Source organism: Archocentrus centrarchus, chromosome 21 (assembly GCF_007364275.1).
Source record: "Archocentrus centrarchus isolate MPI-CPG fArcCen1 chromosome 21, fArcCen1, whole genome shotgun sequence".
Lineage (NCBI taxonomy): Eukaryota > Metazoa > Chordata > Actinopteri > Cichliformes > Cichlidae > Archocentrus > Archocentrus centrarchus.
Window position 1 is genome coordinate 15141914 of NC_044366.1, and position 25170 is coordinate 15167083.

At 40.0% G+C, this 25170-nt stretch overlaps 1 protein-coding gene across 4 annotated transcripts in view; it reads left to right on the forward strand.

The window, feature by feature from the left end:
- Positions 1-25170, forward strand: part of LOC115800069 (protein FAM126B-like) — a 42559-nt gene that overhangs the window by 12211 nt on the left and 5178 nt on the right. For all 4 annotated transcript variants that reach the window (XR_004021636.1, XM_030757322.1, XM_030757321.1 and 1 more), the window contains exons 2-8: positions 7620-7704; positions 13066-13146; positions 15618-15719; positions 17363-17542; positions 20505-20585; positions 22518-22633; positions 24699-24794. Coding sequence is in view for 3 of the 4 variants with exons in the window: in XM_030757322.1 (XP_030613182.1) it covers positions 13096-13146; positions 15618-15719; positions 17363-17542; positions 20505-20585; positions 22518-22633; positions 24699-24794 (626 nt within the window). In the remaining variant the exon portion in view is untranslated. The remainder of the gene's footprint in view (positions 1-7619; positions 7705-13065; positions 13147-15617; positions 15720-17362; positions 17543-20504; positions 20586-22517; positions 22634-24698; positions 24795-25170) is intronic.

A 25170-nucleotide genomic window follows, 5' to 3' on the forward strand; every position in this document is an offset into this window, starting at 1 on the left:
AATGGTTGGCTGATTAGCAGCACCTGATCATTCAGAGTTAGAGCAGGGAGAGTTGTCCACTTGTATGTTGTTCATTTATACTCACCAAAAAATACTGGGAAGACGTTAATATTCTGTGTTTGGAAACACTGATGTGCTTTGTCGAAGTTGTAGGGACTGAGATCTGCTTTCCAAAATGCGCACTGAATATTTGAATTACTGAACACATTTAGCAGTTTTACTACAGCTGCTGGCTCATGTGGAGTTGAAACGGTGCAGACGGAGAAACTACCGGTGTGATCACACCACTTGTCACAATGTCTGCAGTGTTAGTGGTTAGTGTTTACAAATTTTACTTAAAGGTATTGCATCCAGTTTTCACACTTCTGCCTAATGCTACTCTAACATTTGCATCTGTTATATTTTCCTCTTTTACTCCTTTTTGTTGCAGATGTTTTGACACTTTGTTTTATTCTGATGGCTATTTTGCCCACTCATGTCTATTGCATATGTGGAAAGCTGAATTTCTAGCATATCTACCTTGACTTGGTTTTGAAAGTAAAAAAAAAAAAGAAGAGAAAAAGCCTTTAGTTTCTTCTTTGGTAGGCTTATTGAAAAAGGCCTTTATAAAATCTTGGGTCCGTTCTTGACTGCTCCTCTGCAGCAATTCATTCAAACTGTGTCCCAAAAAAGACCCAAGCTCACAGTTGATTAGTTTATCTTTGATTATACAAACAAGTGTGTTTCTACTGTTGATTGTAACCAGGACAGAATAACTGCATAAGTCCTCAGTGCTGATCTCTTCTCCTCTGCGCTGGGTGCAGCAGAGGTAAAGAGTGGTTCTCTGTACTTTGTGTGGCTTTAACCTTGTGTTTGTTTACGCTGGTTTAATAAGTCTCCTAGTCATGGAAACCTGTGTGATTCATCTGTCTGTAGTGAATGATGAGTACTGTACACACAGCTGTTAAGGCGTCACCTAAGGTCATGTTTTTTTTTTTTTTGTTCTTTTTTAAATGTCACGCATTGTTGCCCATGTGTCTCTTATTTTACTGACGCAGTCAGCTGTACAGTAGGTTACCCATCTATTTAACTGTTAAACTCAACTTTAAAGGGTTTATTTACAAAGATAGTAAGATAAACACAGAATGTACACAGAACAGTACTTTATGCCATAGATGTGTTTGTCCATTAGGGTTGCTCACACCATCTCAATGCTGCAGCTGTTAGCCTTGTACATACAGGCAGCTGGTAGAAGAGAGGTGGCAGTTTATGGCACACACAGCAACCTTGACCCAACATTTAACGTGATCTTATGTTGTTGCTGTGTTTGGATTTTAACACTAGCTTGACTGATTGTGTCAAGGTTTTATCATTTGCTAGCTTAGCCTACTGACACAGTGCTTATTCAGTCACGAGACTCAAAAAACTTCCAGGTTTCAGTGTAATTAGTGAGACACACAGAGCATGTCTGTATGACTAGGCTGTTCAGCGTCCCTTTTCTAGGTTGTATATTAATCAAGCTGCACCTTTCAAATGCCTGCATCTTAACATCACAGCAATCATTTTTGCATGCTCACATCAGCCTTTAGCTCGGTATACCTCACAGAGCTGCTAGCATGGCGCTGAGTGATATATTAACTTTCCAACTAGTGACTGAGAGTCTGGCAGCTGTTGATGACCCTGCGTGCTCGGAAAGGCATGAAGGGCTCCATGTAGCTTAATTTACAAAAAGGTATTGATAATGTATGTTGCTGAGTTACAAGGATGCACAACTTGTAACTGCGGTTAGTGGGGGGAAAATTAGTGAGAGCCATGTAGCTTACCTAGCATGTGATCAAGGATACCTCGTTAGCTAAGGCTTAGATTATGGTCCGATGTGGACACAGTTGAAAAGCCGATGGCTAGGCTGCAAATGTTGCAGCCCTAGCTTGTAGTCGAATAATCTGTCAGTTATTTTATTGATTAATCGATTAGTCAACAATTATTTCAATCTTACCTCACCTGTTCAAGCCTGCCCACCTGTTAACATCACTTTGTTCTCTTCTCACAATTAAAATAATGACCCATAAAAATACGAGTTTGAAACTAATCAAATGTATTTTTAACATTAATGTGACCATCACAATAAATAGCAAATAAACAACGCATATTAAAGTGAATGCAATTTTTATTTTTAAATAAAAATATAATGTGCAAATAAATACAAATGACCTCTGTTCAAAAGTTTAAATAAGACTAATTTTTGTAGACGATGTCTTCGATTACGTCGATGAATCGTTCCAGCCCTGCCGACGGCCAAGTAGTCATTCCTGTTATATTTCTTTGAAGCCTGCCACCTGGAGCACATGTATAGTTGGTGCATTGTAATCTGAATTCCCCACGGAGAAGACCACGCAGTCATAAAAAACAGACACACCCTTGCGCTCACCATCCGATGATGACTTTTACATCACTCTGATGTGGACTAGTTTAACAGATAAGTACTGAGTGAATGAGCACAAAGGGGATTTCAGACACGGCTCTGTTTAATTTTCCATTGCTCAGCCCAGGAGGTCTTGTATGTTGTATGTTAACGGATTTGTCTTGGAACAAAATACACAAAGTACTTTAGTATAGTTTAATAATATGTTTAGTTGGCTTTGTTTTACCTCTGCACACCGTTTAGCAGTGTTGAGCACTGGAATTGTGATACAAGATATGAAGTGTTGTAAACAGGAAGGGGTTGGCGATCTACTGATCCCTTGTGAGCCCTGCCACAGGACAATGAGCAGGTCTTGCAAAGAGGAAGAACAGGCCTTCAAGGAAAGTTTACCTATTGTCATTCACCAGCACCTCATTAGGCGCATGACATATTTAGCCAACAGTGACGGCTGGCTGGACAAGAATGTTTACACGCAAATATGGGAATGAGATAGTTGGAAAGTGGGAAGGGACCGCACTGTAGTTCCCAAGAAATTGCCAGCTATTTTTCAGTTGTTGCAAACAGTTAGAAGCTTGTAATGGTACTTCTGCAATGCCTACCAAGCTGTAGCTAATCGTTCTATCTATATGTATTTAACTAGTCTTCTAATCATACTGTTTGTAAAATGGTGAAACTCTGCCCCATGTACTAGGCTTAAGAAAGGCAAAATGTTACAATACAGTGTGTATTCTGACTTGTGAATTATTTTAAAGACCATTCAAATTAAATTAGTCTTTTTGACTTGCTTGGTATTTTCTGAAAGGTATACAGAGAGCCTTTCTGTCTGTGTAAACCCTCATGCAAGGACCATATGGGGCAGAATTAATAAATACACAGATTAGTCTAATTGAAACCTGTCTAATATTGTGGAGGTCATCTGTGTCTCGCCAAAACAGTTCTTATCCATCAGGACATGAACATTGAGCTTTTCGGGGTGCCATTAGCAGTGTGGGCTCTGGGTTCCAGCGCATTGGGCCTGTTTCAGCATGTGATCGGTTTAAGAGTTGGAAAGTTTGGAGGCCTTGGGCTCATGTCATGTTCTTTAAATGTTTCCTGAGCAGCTTCTGTGTTGTGGAGGCCTGCTGTTGAAGGATGTTTATATGGGTGACAAAATAACATCCACATGAATATTATGAAGGATCGAAGGTTTCTTGGTAGAACATTGCATTATAATGAGTCAGTCAGTGGCCAGTTAATCAGGCTAAGATTTATTCTGTTGGATCCCTGAAATGAAAAAATAAGGTGTTTGACAAGCAGGGGTGTAATAATTTTCCAGCATTTGTGCATTTGCAAAGTTTACATAATAGATTGCAAAGAGAGGACAAAGAGCAACAGCATGACTAAATTTCCAGCTAAATGTTCCAAGAATCAAAAGTACATCATTGGATTGATGATCAAAATCATAATGCCTTTAAATAGCCTCCCTCATTGATTCACAGTACTGCCTGTGATGGCCTCTAATACCCAGAGAGATAAGGGGGGGGTATTACTATAGTGCAAAAACAAGGTGGAAAGAATATAAATTACATTCCTATTAGTGGAAAAACTGTTTATTATAAACCCACCCCTAGATTGCATATAACATTTCTAACATATAGAGTCAGTGAGACACAGTGTTCACATTTAATGGAAACTCTGTAACTTATGTTTTCAAAGAACTAATGATAATTTCTTTCAAACCTTATCTTTATATAACACGTTTCTGTCACCTCACGTAATCTATTTAGGTCACAGAGTTTGTTTGTATTCTATTATTCAGTCCTTGTCCTTCTCTTCTATTCACTCAACCTGGAGCCGCTGTTACCCTCAGTTCTGATGAGTCATACCGCATGAATATACTCGATCTAGTGACGGAAAATAAACACCTTTTAGAGCTTACAATAGGTGGAGAGGGTACACACCATTCCAGACAGATAGGGCTGCCTTGGTTCTTAGTGATGAATTGCTAATGTAAGACTCAGTCAGATAAACACAGAGCTGTGTTCAAAATACCTAACAGCAAAAGGATTACTCTGTGATGTGGCGCTGTCTGCTTCTCAGGGACCTGCAGAGGCCTTTTTTTGTGTGTCACTAAACAATGATTTATTCTGTCAAATACAGTGAATGCTACGGGTGTGGATCCTCAGGATGCATTTTTAGCAGGCGAGGACAACAAGTTGGCCAGCTGACTGTTGCTATGCAACAATAAGAGCTTAAAAATTTCCTTGTGCTGTGACTCAAAATAACCTTCAGAACAAAGAGTTGGAGAAAAAAAATGCACAGTTTTCATTATGACACCATTTTTGTTTTTAATTTAATTTTTTTTTTGGCATGTTGCATGCTTGTGAATAAGGCTTCTCTGCAAAGTAGAGATTTTTTTCCAGTATTGCTGTGGTTTTTAGTGAACTGTTGTACTGCTGTAGCAACCATCTGTTGGTTTCCTTGTCTCCATGTTGTCAGCTGCTTTTTCTATTGTCATAACTACATACCTCTCATGTGAGTCATTTGCTGCATACTGAAATTCTCATAGCAAAATAAGAAGCCCCATTTACAGTTTATTTGTAATTACATTAAAGCTATCAGTCTTTAGAGCTGTAAAGATTAGTTAATGGAACAGTTTGCTGACATTTTTTGGACACAATAAGGAATTTAATGTCAGCTCCTTGCATATGAGAATTTTTGTTTTCAGATGTGTCATAAACCAAACAATCAGTACACTGACAGGTTGCATCTTTATTTTTTTGCTATAGAAAGTATAAAAGATGGACATAATCAACCAACATTAGTGTTTTGGCCATGTTGGCTTTTGGGGGCCTGTTACCATATTTGAATGAAGGGCTATTTAGTGTTAAGTAAGAGATTAATGATTACTAAAATATCACTCATTAGAACTTAAGTACAAACATCTTGTATAGTTTGTACTAGACAATAGGGTTTAATATTTTTCCCGAAAATGACATGAATCAAATCCCGGGAAATGACGAGCCATTTCCCGGGAATCCCGGGAAAAAGTTTATTTATTTTTTTATTTTAATTAGGCCTTCTGTAGCCTGTGTCGGCCTTAACCTATTTTGATATTGTAGAGGTAGCTTTCCAGCTATGTCCTGTTATGCCCAGTAGGGGGCAACGTCGGCTTGATTAACGCAATAAAACCTACATCACGACATTGGAGTGCTCGAGCTATGCGGTGTTGTATCGTTCCTCAACACTCCCTTAACAAATATAATTCAAATATTCCTCCATTGTACATGGAATTATACCAAGATATTTTACAACTGCTGGTGCAAAACAATACGGTTCATCTCCACAGCACTGATAAAGGCTCAGCCACGCTGTCGTGGCGACATCTGTTGCGCTATATCTCCACCGGTGGAACGCTGTAATAGTCATTGAAAAGTTAACTACCGTACTACACTATAATATGGCATAACACAGGGCCTTGAGTAATGCACTACGACTTGGTCATTGCCATTCTGGCAACAGCAAATTTATAACACCGTGTCTGAGGGTTAAAGTAGGTTCGTTGTGAATCGTCTTTTGAAAAACTGGCCAATCCTTATAGCCTAAAAATATACATTTTACTCAACTCCATTTTAAAAGTGAAATATGTTAAAGCAATCTATTTCATGATAATTTCTTCACACATTAGGCCCGTATCCTAATTCATGATTGTTAGTAAGCGGCTGCAAACGAGGAAAAGAAACACTCGAAGTTAAACAGATATTTCTTTATTGTTCAGGGCAGGCATATTTTATAGGCTATATAATGCAATATAACAATATATAATAATATAAAATTATAGAATACAAAATACCTTAGGGTAAACACATTGCCTACGATTTCAACAAATTAAAGAGGAAAAAAGTACAACTGTGTAATACCTCTATTAAAACGCTTGAGATGAAGGCTGAAGCCTTAAACGGAGGCTGAACGTGCCTGAAATGAAGAGTAATGCTTTTCGCATTAAACGAACCCTTCTCTCAATATTTCCTTAAATTTAACATTCTGAAGCTTTCTTTTCTTTCTGAAAGTCAAATCGACGCGCGCGACTTTTTTCCCGGTTTCCCGTCTAACGTTTCCCGGGAAACGGGAAATGGTTCTGATCGCATTTCCCGGGAATCCCGGATCCCGGGATTAAACCCTACTAGACAACAAGGCATGTTATTTGTAAGACAATTGAGAGGGTCAATTAGGTCAGGCCTAGCAGACACCTGTCAGCTTCAGCTCCTTCTGTGGTGACACCTGTGAATAAAACCTCTGACTCCAGTATCCAAGAAGAGTTCTGAAATAAACATTCACCCATTGTAGAGTTATTGGTACAAGGTGTTTTTTTTGTACCAGGATGTAAACATGCTTTTTAATGCTCTAAATTTAACATAGAGGTCTGTGGGGATTGACTCTGTCTTGGAGCCAGCCTCAGGTGGTCATTTGATGAGCTGCAGTTTGTTGTACTTGTGTATTTGCTCCATTTTCCAGCCCTGGAAGTTGTCCCTGTTTTTGTCAAACTTTTGCACGATAAACAAAGATTACCATGTTTTATAATCATATTTGCTGGCAGATTATTGTGGCAGCACTTGAGTATTATGTCATGCAGCTGCCAATTTGCTGGATAATTTCCTGTTATATTGATTGTGATATCTGTAAGGTTATACACAGATGTCATCTATTACTAAACAAAAGCGTTATTTAATTAAAATAAAGTGATAAAAGTAGCATTGTTTAAAGGCTGCTGACAGTAGTAGTACCTGACAGTGGTATCCATTTCTACATCAATTTGTTCTGCAAACCAAATTTGATTCAGTGGGGATACTTGTTTGTCTGACTTCCATGCTGCTTACACTGTATGGTGTGTGCGTGTGCGTGCGTGCGTGCGTGCGTGCGTGCGTGCGTGCGTGCGTGCGTGTGTGCATGTGTGTGTGTGTGTGTGTGTGTGTGTGTGTGTATGTCAGTTTCCAATAGGGACAGCAGTGATTGTGAAATTCAGTCACAAAACTGAGGTTTAAAATAACAATTGGGGCAATAGCCAATGCCAGCACAGGCAGGTCAGATACATTTATGAAATCTTTTTGGAAAAGATGGATAAATGCTGTTCTGTTACTGTCATTGGTGACAGTAACAGTAAACAGTGTGACTGTAGTTAAATGTCTTGATGATCATTTTCCTGTGATGATGATTGACGGGTGTCTTCTTGTTGTTGCAGGTGACCCTCAGTGAGCGACAGATGTGTGACACTGTGGAGAACCATTTGCATCTCCCAGCGGAGATTTGAGTTCTGGGACACTGAGGTAAGTTCATAGATGTATATTGCTTTATATTGTTTATATTGTTTGAGTTGTTCATAGTCGTGAGCATCTCAGTTGCTCATTTCTTAATCATTTTCTGTTTATTTTTTACACAGTTTTAACATTATGGTGCTACTGACCTAGGGAGGATAACAAAAAATGCTGTACATGTTGTTTTGTTGTAGCCACTCTTACCTCTGACTTACAGTGATGTAATCCAAATTATGTTTACAAAATGAGCAGTTATTGTTTGGGAATATTTACCAGTGGCTGAAAAGCACTTGACTATTGTTCCCATGGTAACTGACAAGCCTGCCTCAGCGAGTCTGCGATGGTTTGACAAGCTGGAGGAAACAAATGAGTCAGCCTTTCATAAAGAGCTGAACAAGCTGACTAAAGGGGAGCCTTTCAATTCACAGACTCAGATTTAAGAAGTGTGCGCGCACACACACACACACACACACACACACACACACACACACACACACACACACACACACACACACACACACACACACACACACAAATCCAGTAGTTCATCTCATCTGCTCTGCTCCTGCAGCCCCACAGCAAATCAGATATCTTTCTCCTCTGAGCCTGTTTTGTAACATTGTCTAGCTTATCTGCAGCACCGTGAGATTTGTGCTTTCAAGTTAAAGTTTTGCCTCTGGATGTGGATGTTCTACCTCTACATGTCCTTATGCATTTGATTTTTAAAATAAAGACTGAACGATAGTCATAGGAAGTCAAGCTGTAAGCTATGAAACTCTTTGGTGTGAAAACAAATTACATTTGTATAAAAAAAAAAAATAGGCAGTGGAAAGTTTATTCAAATTGTTCTGTCAACAAAAGTCACATGATGAGAGATGAGCTGTAGAAAGCAGCCTCACTTTCAGAAATGTCAGGTTACATCACAGAGTGATACAACCTAAGAAGTGTTGCATAAAAGAGTTGAATTGAAGAGAGTGGACTACAGTTCATTTGCACTTTGTTTTTTGTTTTTTTTTGCATTGTTTAATACTAGCAAGGTCATTCCATGGAAAATCCACCTGTGCCTCCCACCTGACCCCCGTTATTCAGCATTGGGCAATTCATTTTCCCAGGTGGAGGACCGCACCAATAATCTGAACTCAGTTGTGCTCAGTATTGATTTTATCTCTTATTGATACAGTCCTCCACAACAGTCCCAGTTTCTCATGTGACCCCTTGGAAAAATTATTTGTCCACCCCTAATTTGTTAAATGCCACCATCAATGGATGCTGGCTTTGCAATTTGTTGCTTCATTGCCTGATCAGCTTGTGACAATTTGCTTTTTGCACAAGGTGCCCCTTGTACTCAATTTACTGAACTTTGGAGGGGAACATGCTGTTGCTTGTGTTCAGTGTCATCTACTGCTAGTGCAAATTAAAAAGTGCAAGTTTTGACCCACCCCTGTGTACTTTGAAGGCATTTAACTGGAAATAGTCATAGTATGAAGATAAAAATGTTGTTTCTAAGGGGATCAAGTGGGGACTTTCCTACATTTGATTCATTTTATTTTATAAAGAATGATCCAGTCATCTGTTGCTAGCAATAGCAGACTTTTGCATTTTGCTTATATTTTATTGAGACTGTACAGAATGGGCTAAATTAAAAAAAAAAAAAAAAATTGGTATGTACATTCAAAATGGCCTTAGAGTTTGTGCACATTTTCTGGCCTGTAAGGATTAGAGTTTAACGAATAAGATTAAACAGGGGTTTCACAGCGGTATGGCTTACTGTCAGTGTGAGCAGTAGGACTGTGCACATGCAGTTTCACAATGTTTCAGGCTTACAAGATAAAAGCAGTGCTTGCTAAATCTGGTATGTCTGACAAAGTCATTTTATGCATATTTCAAATTTAGCCCACACACAGCTGTTGAATATAAAGAGTACTGTGTGCCATAACTGCCTGCATAATCTCTGTTTTTCTGAACTTATTCAGTTCTGTTAACTTGCACATTTTAGAGTGTTAACTCAGTACACTGACCTAGATGCAGCTGTAATGAGTTTATTTGCAACTCTCTTGTATCACATGTCATATTCTGCAGGAGCATGTTTTTATGAAGAGTCAGGAGCAGGAACGGGGTTATTAAGAGTGTGATTAGCACCATGGTATAAAAGATGGAGATGGCCACAGTGATGTCACTTACTGTTGTTGTACTCTGAATTTTGAAGCCTCAATGTTAGTGTTTTGGGTGTATTTGTGCTGGCCAGAAGTGACATATTTGGAGCATCAACCCATTTAATCCTACCGGTTAACAAGATTAGACACACATATCTACTAGTTAGTGCTAAGTAACAGACTAATAACATACTGAAATTTTACTCACCAAAACTGAAGTTCAAACATGGGCTGATATTTGTAAGATATCTCCATTCAGATACTCCAGAAGACTCCCAACACCACAGACCAGTGGAGAGGTCCAGTTCAGTGACCTCAAATTAACCAAGAAACAGCCAAGAAACCACTGAATCCCTGCAAGCTGCTTGTGCAGAGAAACTTGTCGAAGTGGCCGTGTCCCTAACTCCTAGTATCCAGGTGGATGAGTTAAAGATGTTAAAAAATTTGTTAGGAAAGGTGGAAAATGTGGGTAATTGTGTTGACTATAGAAGAATATCTTAGAATTAGCCAACTGACTGAAGCCTAAAATGTTTAGTGTGAAAATGAGAATCAAGTCAAACCCACAATCAGTTTTTCTAGGTCAAAAGCTCCAGTGCTTTCACAGTTTAACATAGGTGACTGAAATAACAACCACGTTTCATGTTTCCTTCAAGCACTTCCTTTCACTGACACGGTGCCAGTCCTTTAGGTAGAATCTGCATTTCTACTGAGAAGACTGCCAGTAAACTGCATAAAACCCTAAAATTCCTGGCCCCAAAGCTAGAACCACTGACATAAGTTGCTATGGGAGGGGGCTGCTGTAAGAAATTCACAGATAATTCACAGATGCAGCCCTGATTCTTCCCAGCATGATTTTCTCCTCGGTTAAATTTTTGCCAGTATCTTTCGGTTATCATACCTGTAGAAATGTGGGCTGGTTTTCAAAAGGCACCAGGGCAGAACAGACTCTGCTCTAGCACCTGAAGTTGGTGGAAAGGAAGTCACTGAGTTTTACAAAGGTGCAGTGTCCTTGAAGTAACAAGGTTATTCAAAAGACTCAGAGGTTTTTTTTTTTTTCTAGATAAGGTAGTGGATCAAGCTAAGAATCAGTTCTGTTAAATGTTGAGTCATATTTTCAGAAACTTTGACCACAGCTCAGCCAGTAGTTTTTAGACTTAATAAACAATATTTGAATTTAGTCTTTAGTAAAAATGTTTTTCAGCTAAAAGCCATTAAGTGTGTGCAGGCGTGAAAGAGCACAGCATCTTCAAGATAATGTTATGGTGTATCATTGGTTTTGTGAGACTAACCAGGCTAATTGTTGTTGTTAAGCAGTTATTATTCTTGATAGCTTTCCTAAAGGTTAGTAATGGCAACTTAATCCTAGGAGTCTTTGGTGAAGGGTTGTTGGTGTCAAATCATGAGAAAGGATGGCCTTGATTTTAAGCTGCTGAGTGCATCTGCAGTTACATAAGCATTGTTTATTTCTGTCATTGTGGCAGCTTGACACATTGGGTCCATGCAACATCACCTTCAGTGTGTATCCAAACTGTCACTGCCTGTGACTGTTCACCACTTCTCACTCAGCCAATACACACACACACACACACACACACACACACACACACACACACACACACACACACACACACACACACACAGACAGTTTCTCTCCCTTGCTGAGGCAAATGTCTAATTTATAGCAAATCTCTTCATGGGATAAATAATGAGAATATATTTTCCATGGGGTGAGGTCCGCAGGAGAAATGGCTTTGCACAGTTTGCTGAAGTTAATGCTAACTGCTGGAAACTGAGACCAGAACCAGGGATAACTGTCTGCTTGTAACACTTTATGGATTATAAGCAAGAAAACATTCATTAACAATTATGACTGTGAGGTCTCTGTTTGTAAAGTTAAAAACCCTCGCCTCTTAGTTTTTAACCAGCTCTTTCAGTCGACGGTGAGCTGCTCCGGTGAAGTTTTGTGGCATTGCAAATATTTAGCAACGAAAGCAGACTTAAGCTCGGTCATCTAAGATTTGAATTGTAAAGTGGAAGCTCATATGAATTCCTGTGGTGGTTCATGTTTGTACTGACAGGTACAGGCTCTGAGCAGATTTGTTATATAACAGTGTGACCAGCATGAGAACAGCATGCTGCTGATTTTATCTGTTGCCTCTCACTGACTGGAACTGGTGTGCACTTAACACCAATCTGTGTTTTACATTTAATTGTTGATTTAAAATCTTGTGGGATTTAAAATTGTGACTCCTCTATGCTTAACATGTAGTTGGCTGTAGTCATCGTCAGAATCGTTTACTTTTGCAGTGCAGTTATAATCACAGGCCAAGTTAAATAATTCCCTGGGGTGCTGCAGTTACACTGTGCAGAGTTTTTCCTGCATATAAAAAAAATGTTGGTACACACCAGAGAGGTTCTGACCTTCCACCAAAGGAAAATCCCCAGAGGGGTGTACTAGTTAGGTAATTACCCCCCCAAAGATGTTTAATGCTTTATTACCACCGAAACAAGTAACAATAGTGATCTAAATGTTTGTTGTGACCGAGAAACAGATGCTACTTTGTTTAATAAGGAAAGCTTTGTTTCCTTATTAAACAAATTAATTTCATGTGTCGACTATTGTTTAGCATCTTGTTTATTGGATTGAATGATTGCTGGTTGAAGAATGAGATGCCATCCCGCAGCAGTGTGTGGCCAACCTGGTGACCAGCATGATGAGGGGGTGCCAGGCTGTTGTGGCTGTGTATGGTTCTTCCACGTACTAATGAGGCCCCTCTTTGTTAAATAAATTGTTAAACTGCCAGTATGTCTTGTTTCTTCAGACTTCAATCATCCAATCTAATAAATGATACCAAGCAAGACTCTGTTTGTCAAGCATTGTTACAACAACGAAATATTTGACCCAACACAAATTTCCTTACTTAGTTTACATACACTTACATGTACTGTGTTTTATTTCTTTGTATTTTTTCTTATTATGTTTTATTGCCTTAAGACACTGTAGACTACATAGTTTGTTTGTTTTTTTTTAAAAATATTTTTATGTTTTTTGAAAAGCACACAGAGTTTGTGTAATGAAATGTGTTGTATAAATAACATTGATGTTGACCTTGCTTTCTGCATTCTCCTCCTCTGTTTTCCTTTCTCTCTCCTCTGCTCTCCTTTCCCATTACTGTATTCACCATCTCCCCTCTTTCTCTGCCTCTGTTGGTCCTTCCAGGCAGCCAAAGGGGGGGTGTCTCTGAGGAAGATGCTGGGCTCAGAGCGCGGGGTTGTCGAAGAATGGCTCTCAGAATTCAAGGTAAAGGTCCCTCCTTTTTGCTGCTCTCATTCATGAGTCACAACTATGAAATCTACTCCTGGAGGCTTTTTTTTTTTTTTCTTTTCCCAGAGAAACGGCGCACTGTGTGTAACAGCTGTGGTGAAGAGCGTTGTGTAAAACTCTGTGTGTGCCTGTCATCTTATTAACATTTCAGTCCTTTGTAAACTCTAATTAAATTTAGTGAATGCAAGCAAGAACTGTGGCCAGCCCGGGGCAAGTAAGGCCCATTGTCAGCTGTGTTTAATCAGCGTGGCCTCTCTGTACTACACAAACTGTACTCGAAGCATGTTTTGTTCTTCCATTTCACAAGTAGGTACCCTCTGTCGCATAATCAGTCATTTTTCACATTCTCTCTGTTTTCACTGAATTTTTTTTTTTTTCAAGCATGCAAATTATGGCATTATTCAGGTTTCAATAATCAATTGGTTTTTGTACAAGAACAGCGCAAGAGTTGCTGTTCCTGCCTTATATCCTTATTTTAAAAGCAATTTCATGTGCTCATTAACAGTGAAGTGCTAACAGTAGGTTTCCCGCTGCTGGTTGTTTGCCAGTCTGCGGTTTCTGAATGTCAGCCTAAGTTTGTATGCATGGCACAATGCTGCTTGTCAAATATAGATTGAAGCTCAGTTGCATTGTGACAGAAGGGGAATATTAGCTTTAGCAGTGCATCTGAACACTTGATAGAATTTAAACGGAAGTCGTGATTTTTAGAATGATGCAAAAATCAATTACCAAATCTTCATTATAAAGAAAAATAGATATTTCAGAGCCTCTGAGAGTCTTTATTACACTGTTGTCAAACTAGCCAACGCACAATTCCATAATTCATGTGGCAAAACTCCAGCCGCTGCAGTCAGTAAATGTCATTTCATTCACTGTTTGCCAAGGACATATCAGCCCCATTTCAGCCCTATACTCTCAAGATTCACCTGTGAAGATACTTGTAAATGGACACTAATGTAATTAATGAGTAGTATATTTTGCTTTACTCTTGAGTAACTCTTATGTTACTTCTCTTTCTCATTATATGAAGCAGGAATATGAATGTTTCCTTATAAGCAGTGTGCTTTGTACAGTACACCTGTTAAAACTTGTAATAGAATCAGAATCAGAATCAGAATCTTTATTGTCATTGTACACAGAAGTTGCACAACGAAATTTAAAATGCATTCCTTTCTAGGTGCCTCAGACAATAAATAATAAAATAATAAAAATATGAGTGATAAAAATGATTACTAAAATACAGTGCACAATAGTAAATTAAGACGAATCTAGCCCCAATACACACACCAACGCACGCACACAGTCAGCACTACCACCCCACATCACTGTCCAAACCACACAGAGTTCAGTTCAATGATAGCCCTGGCATAAAAGCTGTTCCTCAGTCTGTTTGTTCTGGCCTTCATTGTCCTGAAACGTCTGCCTGATGGCAGTAGCTGAAACAAGGAGTGTCCAGGGTGTGAGGGGTCCTGGAGGATGTTCTGTGCCCTCCTCTGGCAGCGGGCATTGAACAGTTCCTGGAGGGAGGGCAGGGGACAGCCTATGATCTTTTGAGCCGTGTTGATGATTCGCTGGAGTGTTTTCCTGTCTGCTGCTGTGCAGCTGTTGAACCACACGCACAGACAGTAGGTCAGGATGCTCTCTACACAGCAACGGTAGAAGGACACCAGCAGATTCTGGGTCAGATAGTTGCTCCTAAGAACCCTCAGGTAATACAGACACAAAGTATCTGTCACCTTGGCAATCATAAATCTACATAACTCTATTCAGCACATTTGCAAAACACAAACGTACAAAAGTGAAGAGAAGGAATTACTGTGCAGTACATTAGGAGGGATGGAGCAAGACAGCAAAAATCTCTGAACTAGGGAAAAGAAGGGAGATGAGAATAAATTGGTATGAGTCATGGTGGTGCAGACCGGGCACATTGTGTTCTGCCCTCAAAGTGATCATACTCTCACGCTGAGAGGCTATAGCTGCCGTCTGTCATCTGCAGACAAAACACGATCGTGACCGTTTGAAGGATTTCACCCCAGGATGTCCTGAGGATGTCAGACATCATCAATCTGTTAGGTTCAGAGTCATTTTTATCAAAAAGTTATATTTTCCCAAAAGCTTTCTCTTTTACTTTGCCTACCACATTGACTTTCCCAGTCAGTGAATTTGACAGTCTTTTCAAGTCTTTTTTTGATGCTTCCTTTTAATCAAGGCACTGCTCACATGTCACAATAGAAACTGGGGAGACTGAATAAAAAATATAAATGTTGGATGAAGTCCATGTATTTTTGAGGGTTGTGATATAGTTCATGCTGACACACTGTCAAGTCACTGTCTGCTGTGAAACATTTGAACACAGAATGCCAGGGAGAATTACACACAGCCATATGCATAGATGTAAAAAATAGTTTACACCACTCAGCAGTCTTTTCTGTGTCTTCTTGCTCCAGTCCTTACCAGAAACCCACATCCCCAGCTACGCCGGCAGCCTTCATCTAAAGAAGTCCTTGGTCCCAGCTCTCTACAGAGTCATCCAGGACCCCAACAACGAGGTGATACACAGAGGACACACACATGCACATGGATGGTTTTAGCTCAAGGAAATGTGCTGCTTGTGACTCATGATGTTGCTTCAGTTGGCACTGAGCAAGAAACTGACACACAACTGTGTCTGCAGGGTGGACGTGCACGCGCACCAGAACACTCTGTTGTTGTTATGATGGACAGGCACAGTGACAGTGCCATCCACGTTACCTGTGAGACAGTACACTGTGTTCCCTGTATGCCCAACACATGCAGCGCTGTGCCAAACAAACTAAAGTATCTGCAGCCAAAGCTGAAAAAAAAAAAGGCACATGCTCAGTTACCGCAGTGCACAAGCACCTCAGTGTCTGTTTTTCTGACTGAACAGATGTTTCCTGCACCTGCACAACCACACCAGTATTTATTTATTTTTTTACATTAAAGGACCTAATGACACAGTTTCTAAGCAAAGGCCTGAGGCAGTCAATGAGAAAGGACTTTAATTTGAGTCTAATGATACACTTGGTGCCTCCAGTTCTTTCTGCCCTCGTTTTCACCTCGAATTCACGGTCAAATTTGAGTGTCAAGCAACCAGGGATCTAAATTCCATTAGTGCTGTCAGTCTAGCTGCACAATCCCATTAATGATGACACAAGTGATTGAGGAGTGTATGCATGTCTGTGTGTGTGAGATAAAGTACAGGAAAGAGTGCATGCAAAGTGGGCTTGAGTTTTGCATGTTTTTTTTTTTTTTTTAAAGCCGGGCACATGAAGGGCAAACGCCTTGCCAAGTTCATTAGCGCTTTGCCGCCTTTTTTCCCGGTCAGTCCTAGTACAACACACTTACACAGGAGTGCTGTGTGGGCATTCACTCACACTGACCCCTGGAGAATATAAATGCTGTGGCTCATCTGGCCTTCCCTGAGACTACATCTGCCAAGGCTTTCATTGTAGTGAATTATCCCCTCTGCTTCTGTGCACCTCCCACTATTGACTGGAAGCAAGACTTTCCCTCCATCTGTCCATTCTGATGTGCTACGTTCACGATGGTGTTCATTCATATTTTGAAATGAGATCTCTGTCAGTGCATTCCTGCAAGCTATTAAAAAGGCTGCCGCTGAGGCATGTGAGAGAGAACAGTTTATAGTAGTCATCCTATACATGTCTTTTTTTTTTTTTTTTTCTGTTACCTTAGACATTTCTATGAATTTAATTGTCAAGTGGACCTATTATGCTCCTTTTTTAACTCAAAGCTTGAAGCCAGCTTTCATTTTACTGGCTGCCCCTCACAGACACAAGGTCTGAACAGCAGGTAGAGGAGGATACTCTCGCAAATCAGAATTATACAGAGCTGATCATTATCATTATTACATTTTGCATATTTGAAAACAAATCTTGTTAGATAGCACAGTTGTGGATAGTATGACCATTATTTTTTTTATTTATCCATTTGTTAAAGATATAGATGACGGGTTTTATTAGATTGATATTAAGGTTAAGTATGAATGAATTAAACACTCTATATACAGAAAAATAAACTTCAGTTTCCACATTTAGTTCTGTTTACTGCCTTATTAGAAGAACCTAACAAGCGTGGTGTAAAATTCCAGTAAGGTGTCAGACCCTGTGTTAATTTGTTAATTTGCATTTACTTGTTTCCATCTGTGATCCAGCTCTTGGAGCCTGTGTGCCACCAGCTGTTCGAGCTGTACCGCAGCTCCGAAGACCGCTTGCGACGTTTCACCCTGCAGTTCCTGCCCGAGCTGGTCTGGGTTTATCTGCGCATCACTGCCAGCAGGGATCGCCAGAGCAATGGCTGCATCGAGGCCCTGCTCTTGGGCATCTATAACCTGGTAGGTGTCAACCATTCTGGGTGACATGACATGACTTTTATTTTTTCTTAGGAGCATATACGTTCTACGATACCATTTCATTTGTAGTTTTAATTTATCAACTTAACTCGTAAGAACTATAGTAAACTGGAAAAAAATCATATATCGTATCATTCTTTTCTCCATATTGGATATTTAGCATGTCCTATACACAGATTATGTGCAAACGTACCCATGAGGTGTTAGAGACACTGTGACTGTGAGGATTGTCCACATAAAGTGTGCCTTCAGATGCAGGGTCTCTGCTCAGTAACTGACCCTGACAGCAACAGAGTGATGCTTTTGTTACCGGCCTTGAACGTGACCTTATGGATAATCAGGTCAATTGTGTGACTGTAGTGTTAGAGTGCATGTCAGTAGAGGTGATACAGTTGCTGCAACTGGATAGAGGTTTCAGTTGTTTCTTAGAGGGTGATGCTGTTAACTTTTTGTTTTCCGTTTGTTTGTGACTCATTTGCTAATTATAAAAAGTAATATAAAAGTTAGGCTTAAAGAGCTTTAATAGAAATGTTTGAAGTGCTTCCTGGATCATTAGTCCAACAAATCCATGTGGTATCCCGACACACACACACAAAAAAAAAACCAACGAATATTCAAATCTTCTTAGTGAACTGCCAAATCTGATTTGACTGTCAAAATTCTGAATCGGGACTACGCTCCATCTCAAAAAAGGAGCAAGGGTGGCTGCAGTGTCCAGTTTCCTGCTGTTAAACCCTTCACATCTGATAACTACTTAACCAAGATCTTTTGTTTGCTGCTAGCCTTTTTTTCCCTCAGTTTTGTGTACTATTTATTAGGTGTCCTGGTTTCAGTTTGAGAATTGCTCTCACAGCAACATAAATCCAGAAAGTCATACCTCTGCCCAGGCTAAAGCTTCTGAATGAATCTGGATTGTTTGTAGTGCTGAGAATATCAACATGATGTCTCCCAGGTGTTCTCATTTCAAATTTTGTTTGGTGAAGATATGATGCCAAATGTCAAAATCCTTAAAAAGGTTCCTTGATCCAGATTTTATGCCAATATGTTCATTGGCATAAAGACTATTAAAGGTTGATATGAATGATTATAGGTAGTTACTGCATTATATATTTTGAGCTTTTCACAACCATTAAGATGAATTTAAATGGGTGGGAATGTGGAAAAAGTTTTTTTTTTTTTGTTTTTTAATCGAAATCACAGGTGCTTTAGATATAATACAATGGGACATTAAGGTCGTACGTCTGTGAACTTGAAAGCCGACCTACAGGGAAAACCCTGGATAATGGGAAGAGTGCAGATAGATTGCATCACCAGGAAACATCCCTGGGGAAATGTGCTAAGAGCTTGAGATATCAATAGAAAGAGCTCCATGACAGCCAGCAGAGCTAAGGGTATATCTATGCATAATTCATCCCTCTGTCTATACCACTCACCACACACATGCACACACAGGTATGTACCGCTCATGCTCATAGACCTCTTGCCTGTCTTCAGCGATGACTTCTCCCTGATAAACAGCCTCAGATATTCAGAGATGTACTTTTAGGCAGTGAAGGGCAGACCAAAGCTTGAATCAACAACAAATTCAAGGAGAGGTGCAGATAAAAAAGATTAAGCATTTGGTGCCAAAATCTGAGCATGAACGCCAGAAAATAAAGATCACCACTTTGATTAGCTTTTGTGGAGGGAAGAGAAAGAAAACCGAAATGAGAAAACACAATTATCTCAACTTTTCTCATTCAGTTAACAATGTCTGTCATGCTCACATGTAATAGCTACTTGCATCCAATTCAGCTACTCATAATTGGATTGCAGGGTAAATCAGCAAGTTCTTTCTGGGAAATAAAAAATGCTCAGCTGTACAGATGCTGAAATACAGATAATCAGGTATTACTTTTAGAAATTGCATCATTTTCAGGGAAGCATTAATCTTTGTGTTACGCATCACAGTGTAAAATTGGAATTGAGTGGCGATGGTTCTGGCAGTGACATTTAATCTGCCGCAGTCAATAGTATGTACCAGCAGGATAGACAGTCCTACAGGAGTACTGATAAATGTTTGCCCTTTACAGATAATAAAGAAAAAAAATCACATTCACAAACTTAAAGAAGGGGCTGATGAGTGTTTATTAAGTATACCTGTTCAACTGCTCACAAATATCTAGTCAACCAATCACATGCCTGCAACTCGATGCATTTAGTCATGTAGACATGAAGAAGATGACCTGCTGAAGTCCAAACCGAGCATCAAAATGTGGAAGAAAGGTGATTAAAGTGACTTTGAATGTTTTATGGTTGTTAGGACCAGATGGTTTGGTCTGAGTATTTGAGAAACTGCTGATCTGCTGGGATTTCCCCACACAACCATCTTTACGGTTTACAGAGAATGGATATTTTTTCTCTTTTTGAACCAGTCAGCTGGGTGAAAATGCCTTGTTGATGCCAGAGGTCAGAGGAGAATGGTCAAACTGTTACAACCAAGGTATGCAGAATAGCATCTCTGAACATACAACATGTTGAACATTGAAACAGATGGGCTACACCAGCAGAAGATCATACTGGGTGCCACTTCTGTCAGCTAAAAACTGGAAACTGAGGCTACAATTCACACAGGCTCACCAAAATTAGACAATAGAAGATTATCTGGGGATATTTTCTTGGCATACTTTGGTCCCCTGAGTATCAGGTGAGCATGCCACAGCCTATTGTCCATCCCTTTATCACCAGAGTGTATCCAGCTTCTGATGGATGCTTCCAGCAGGATAACGTGCCATATTACAAAGCTCAAGTCCTTGCAAACTGTGTACCAGGCTATTCTTAAATAGAGTTTCTCAAATCTGCATTGGCTGTGTGCAGCCACACTCCACAGTTTGAAATCCACTGTTTTAAATACAGCCCTGCATTCCTTCTGTAACTCAGCTTTTCTGTCTCTTCGGTTTTGCAGGAAATTGTGGACAAAGATGGCAACAGCAAGCTCCTCTCCTTCACTATTCCATCTCTCTCCAAACCATCGATATATCATGAGGTAAGACTCCTGGTTGTTCTGTCTAGCGCCTTCCTTTTACGGTGTCATCTTTACTGCAACACTATGAGTGGCAGAGGGACTCAGTTAAGTGGTTATTTAGAAGGTGGCAGCTCCTCAACATCCCAGGACTGCAGGAGGTCTATTTTCATTAACTTCACCTTGAGGGGTTAGCTGTCTGTGTGTGTGTGTTAGTCACTCTCTGCCAGATCTGTGTCTTTCAATAATCTAATAAGAAAAAGTTTTAACAATCTGTGTATATGTCGATTTCTTTGATTTTAAAATAAGAGCACTTCGACTTTCATTCACTTTGTGTTTGATTCTCTTTGAGTTGCTGTCGCAATCATGCTGGCTTTGTGCAACCTCTGACCTGTCTGTTAAAACAGACCACAGTATTGACTGTTGCTTTGACCTGGAATTCCATTAGCAAGGGGTTTTAAAGGACATACTGACTGTTTACTGAGGGCTGATAGCCAGATTTTGGGGCCTTTTTTACTGCCCAAAGCACAGATTGAATATTTCCATGCAGAGTGACAGCCTTCAGTAGGTGCTCGTCTCCGTGTTGTGTGTGCATGACTTTTGGTGAGACTTCAGTGTGTGGCGTGCGCTGAGGGCGATTTATCACTGTAATTATAAGCTTGAAAGGCTCTATGCTCCGTGCTGAGAGAGTGAAGAAAGCATGGATGCTGGAGGAGAGGGGTTGTGTGTGTGTGTGTGTGTGTGTGTGTGTGTGTGTGTGTGTGTGTGTGTGTGTGTGTGTGTGTGTGTGTGTGTGTGTGTGTGTGAACGAGTATGTGTGAGTGAATCACAACAAGCTTCCTCAGCTGTAGTAAGGCTCTGCACGTCACGTGGCCTTATCCCTTGGCCTCCAGCATTAGCATACATTCCACTGTCTCTCTTTTTGTTTTGTTTTTTCAGCCCCACTGCCTCGCCTCCTCTCCTCAGACTCACACAGTATTCCTACGACAGAATATCAATTCAATTTAGAGGTGACTTTTGCTCTGCACACCATCAGAATAAAATGGCCTTGTGTCACATCCTCACTTGGACATAGTCAGAGAGGTCAAGCGCTCAACCATTACTTCTTCCTCTTTCTATTTCACATGAAGATTGAAGGTGACTTTGCACATTAGCCTCAATATCTTAGATTCTGTCTTTGGATTGACACAAAGCAGGGCGGTAAAATACACCTAGATTATTTAGTTTATATGTGATGCTCACTGTAACATAGAGAAATAAAAAAAAATCCATAACATGGCAGGGATTACAATAGGAGATTGGAATTGTCAGGCTATATAGAGGTCAGAGTGCCAAACACACAAAATGATGTTGAAAGTCACATGACATGCTAATTAATGTTTTTTAATGGAGGTTGATGGCTCTGGGTTGTGGTCAGAAAAACTGCACAGCAGATCCACACAGCAAGTGTCTTTTTTTTTTTTTTTTTTTTCTTTTCTTTTTATTTAAATGTAATGCTCATGTAAGTGGCTCCTCCAACACTATAAAACCCTCACCTGTCAGTTTAGGTATGTAGAATCCCTTTAAGAACATGGAGACTTGAATAGTAGCATTATGACCTTTATGTTGGATTAATTATTTTATAGAAAGTACAGGAAAATTGTAACAGATGGATGATGAAGAGTTGTAAAGTCAGCAAGTTATTGACTAAAAACTTTACATTTCCAAGCTTGAAAGCTGAAGAATTAGTTCTACAAAGCTGAGTTGCTGTCAGTTACAGGGATGAAGTCTAAGGTGAGGACCGACTGGAGGTCCAGCAGAAATATTCCATTTTAATAAAATGTGAACACTAATCATTATAGTTTTACCATCTAAACAAAGCAAAGGGCCTGGTTAGTTAATCAAGCTCACGTACTGTGATGTTATAAAGGTACCATGGCAGGGAAGTGTTGAATTACCTGTGTTTTTCCTTTGTAGCCTTCTAGCCTGGGGTCTATGGCACTGACAGAGGGAGCTCTCTGTCAACATGACCTGATCAGAGTGGTGTACAGCGGCCTCCATCCTCAGAGAGAGACCTTCACTGCACAGAACAGGTACTGATTTAGATTATGACATTTGATAGCTGCAGTTTATACACACTGAGCTCTTTATTTGTTCCTTTGGGGCGGTGACATCGCTGCAGATCAGTCAGTGTCAGCAAACATGTCGCATCATCATAATCTAAGTTTGACCTTTTGGATGTCATTGCTTCTTATTTATTTATTGTATTTGTTTACATAATAAATAATTTATTTTACTGTACTTCATCTATAAAACCTTTTGCAGATGATCAGATCATAACCCTTCAGCCTCCTCTGGCCAGCCTCGGCAGCTCTGAAAGCTTTTTTGGCTCTAAAATATTTTGTGCTGCTGTGGTTGAATAATAATCTTAGCATAGTAACGAGGCGCGCCACAAATCCTTCCAGAAAAATTATTTTCTGTACTTCAAATGAGCAGAGTTACATAAACACCCTAGACATATATGCAGAGACAGTCATATCTGAGCTATCAGGGCTGATGTAGGGGCAGCACAGATAACACTGGTCCTCTTTTATGTTGTCCAAAGCAGGGTGGCCCCCCGGTTACCATAAACACAGAGCATCATAAATATACTGAACGGATTTTAGCAGGGCCAAGCCTCTTAGCATATCTGGAAATCCATTTGTTGCGCTGGGTGTGAGATAGTGTTTATGAGAAGAAAGCCCAAAGCTCCTGAGAGGTGCTGGCTCACTGCTGCTGATGATATACCGCCAAGCCATTTATATCCGCCTGCACACGGAGTCTGTTATGCCCCTTACATTCAAGGACTTTCTCCTGCTTGTCCTCCATCAGCATGCACTTGAAGAAATAAAGTATGCTCTATGGAAGCTGAAAGCTAATAATATCACAGAGAGAGTTTTGTTTTGATTTCATTTGAGTGCCAGTGTGTTTTTTTGTTTTTTTTACCAACACTCAAACAGTGGATGTTGTGGTAACTTAGCCACCTCAGATCCCTCAGAGCTCTTTTCAGTAACACAGAGGCTCACAGATGAGTCGTCGTGGTGGAAATGTTCTACAGTAAATAATTCACCAACAAAAAGTTTCCTTTCTGTGGTTTGTTGTCATACTTAGAAGCGGGCTTAATCAGCCTTCGCCATACCTCCAGCCGAATGAGCGCTTTCTCCCACAGAGCTTACCCTTCTTCTCTGTGGTGTTTCCTTACAGAAGAAACAAATCATCTCCTCTTTTGTTATCGGGTAGCTGTGCCCATGAGAAGCACAGATTCAAAGTCCCTTTTCAGTGACATCATTAATAAAATTAATAATAGTATTTTTCTGGCTGTATAGTTGTCACACATTCAGCATTTCCCAAATCTCACCCATGGGTTCTGCAGACCTGAAAATCACATTGATTAAGATCCACCCTTCCTCGTTCACCTGCGTTCAGCCCTTAACCAACCATAATCCTAGCTTTATGCCAGTGGGGTTGTTTTTACTTTAATGCAAGTATGCAAGGAACCACACGGCTCCTAGTGTTGTAAATTTTGCCATCAGAGGGTGAAGCCAGGCTTTGTGACTGACAATTGTTTGTTTCCATGAGGCGCTAAATTAGCATGCTCCAACTGCTCATGTGACTACTTGTCCGTAGTGGCTCTAGCATCCACAAGATACCATAATCTTGGTGCTCGTCTGCCAGAGCTCCAGAGTTACGCAAAATGCTTTTGCCAGATATTTTAAAAATAAACTTACTTTGCAGGGTGAACCCACAGCAACAAGTATACTATCGTCTGTGAGTTCAAGCTGACTTAAATCTTTAGTGTCATCTTTCTTTTGTCCTGATTCTGCATCACTGATAAGAAGTCTGTGGAGAGCTTAAGATGATTACTGCAGTATATTAAGCCATGCATCTACAAACAGCACACTGGCTGACAGTGCACAAAAGTGCTTAGGCAAGCAGACTGCTTAACACTTCATAGAGTTGATAAATTGCTTGAGCAACACTGCATAATTGTCCTCAGTATAACTGTCATGCTCTAAAGGTATGATATTGATTTAAAAGTGATATTTTTTTCTTCTTTTTTTTTTTTTACTTTTTTGACTAAGTTTATTAGACCCTACATAGAGACTGTTGTGGTTGCAGGTTTGAGGTGCTGTGTTTCCTCATGCTCTGCTACAACTCTGCTGTGGTCTACATGCCCCTTTCTTCCTATCAGTCGGTCTGTAGGATGAGCTCACGGTAAGAAAACCATTCAAGTCTTCTTTGTTTTCTCCTTTCTCCACCCTAGTAATAACCAGCTTCTCCAATCATAAATTTTTTATATTCCCTACTTTCCAGAAATTAAGATTAAATTGCCTCAGTCTACCCTGTAGCCATACACTGATCTTGGTATAGACTGTGGAATTTACAATATGAATCTCCTTTAGTGGAGCCACCACCCAATGATTTTTTTTCGCCACAGCGTGTAGACAATTCTGGATATGAATCGCTTCTGTGAGCGGACAGACAGACGACGCCTGAAGCAAGCTCAGTCTAGACAGATGGCAAACTGTGACTGTGAAGACTTCAGAGCACAAGAACAACATTCACTCTTTCAGTTTAGCCTCACAGTAAA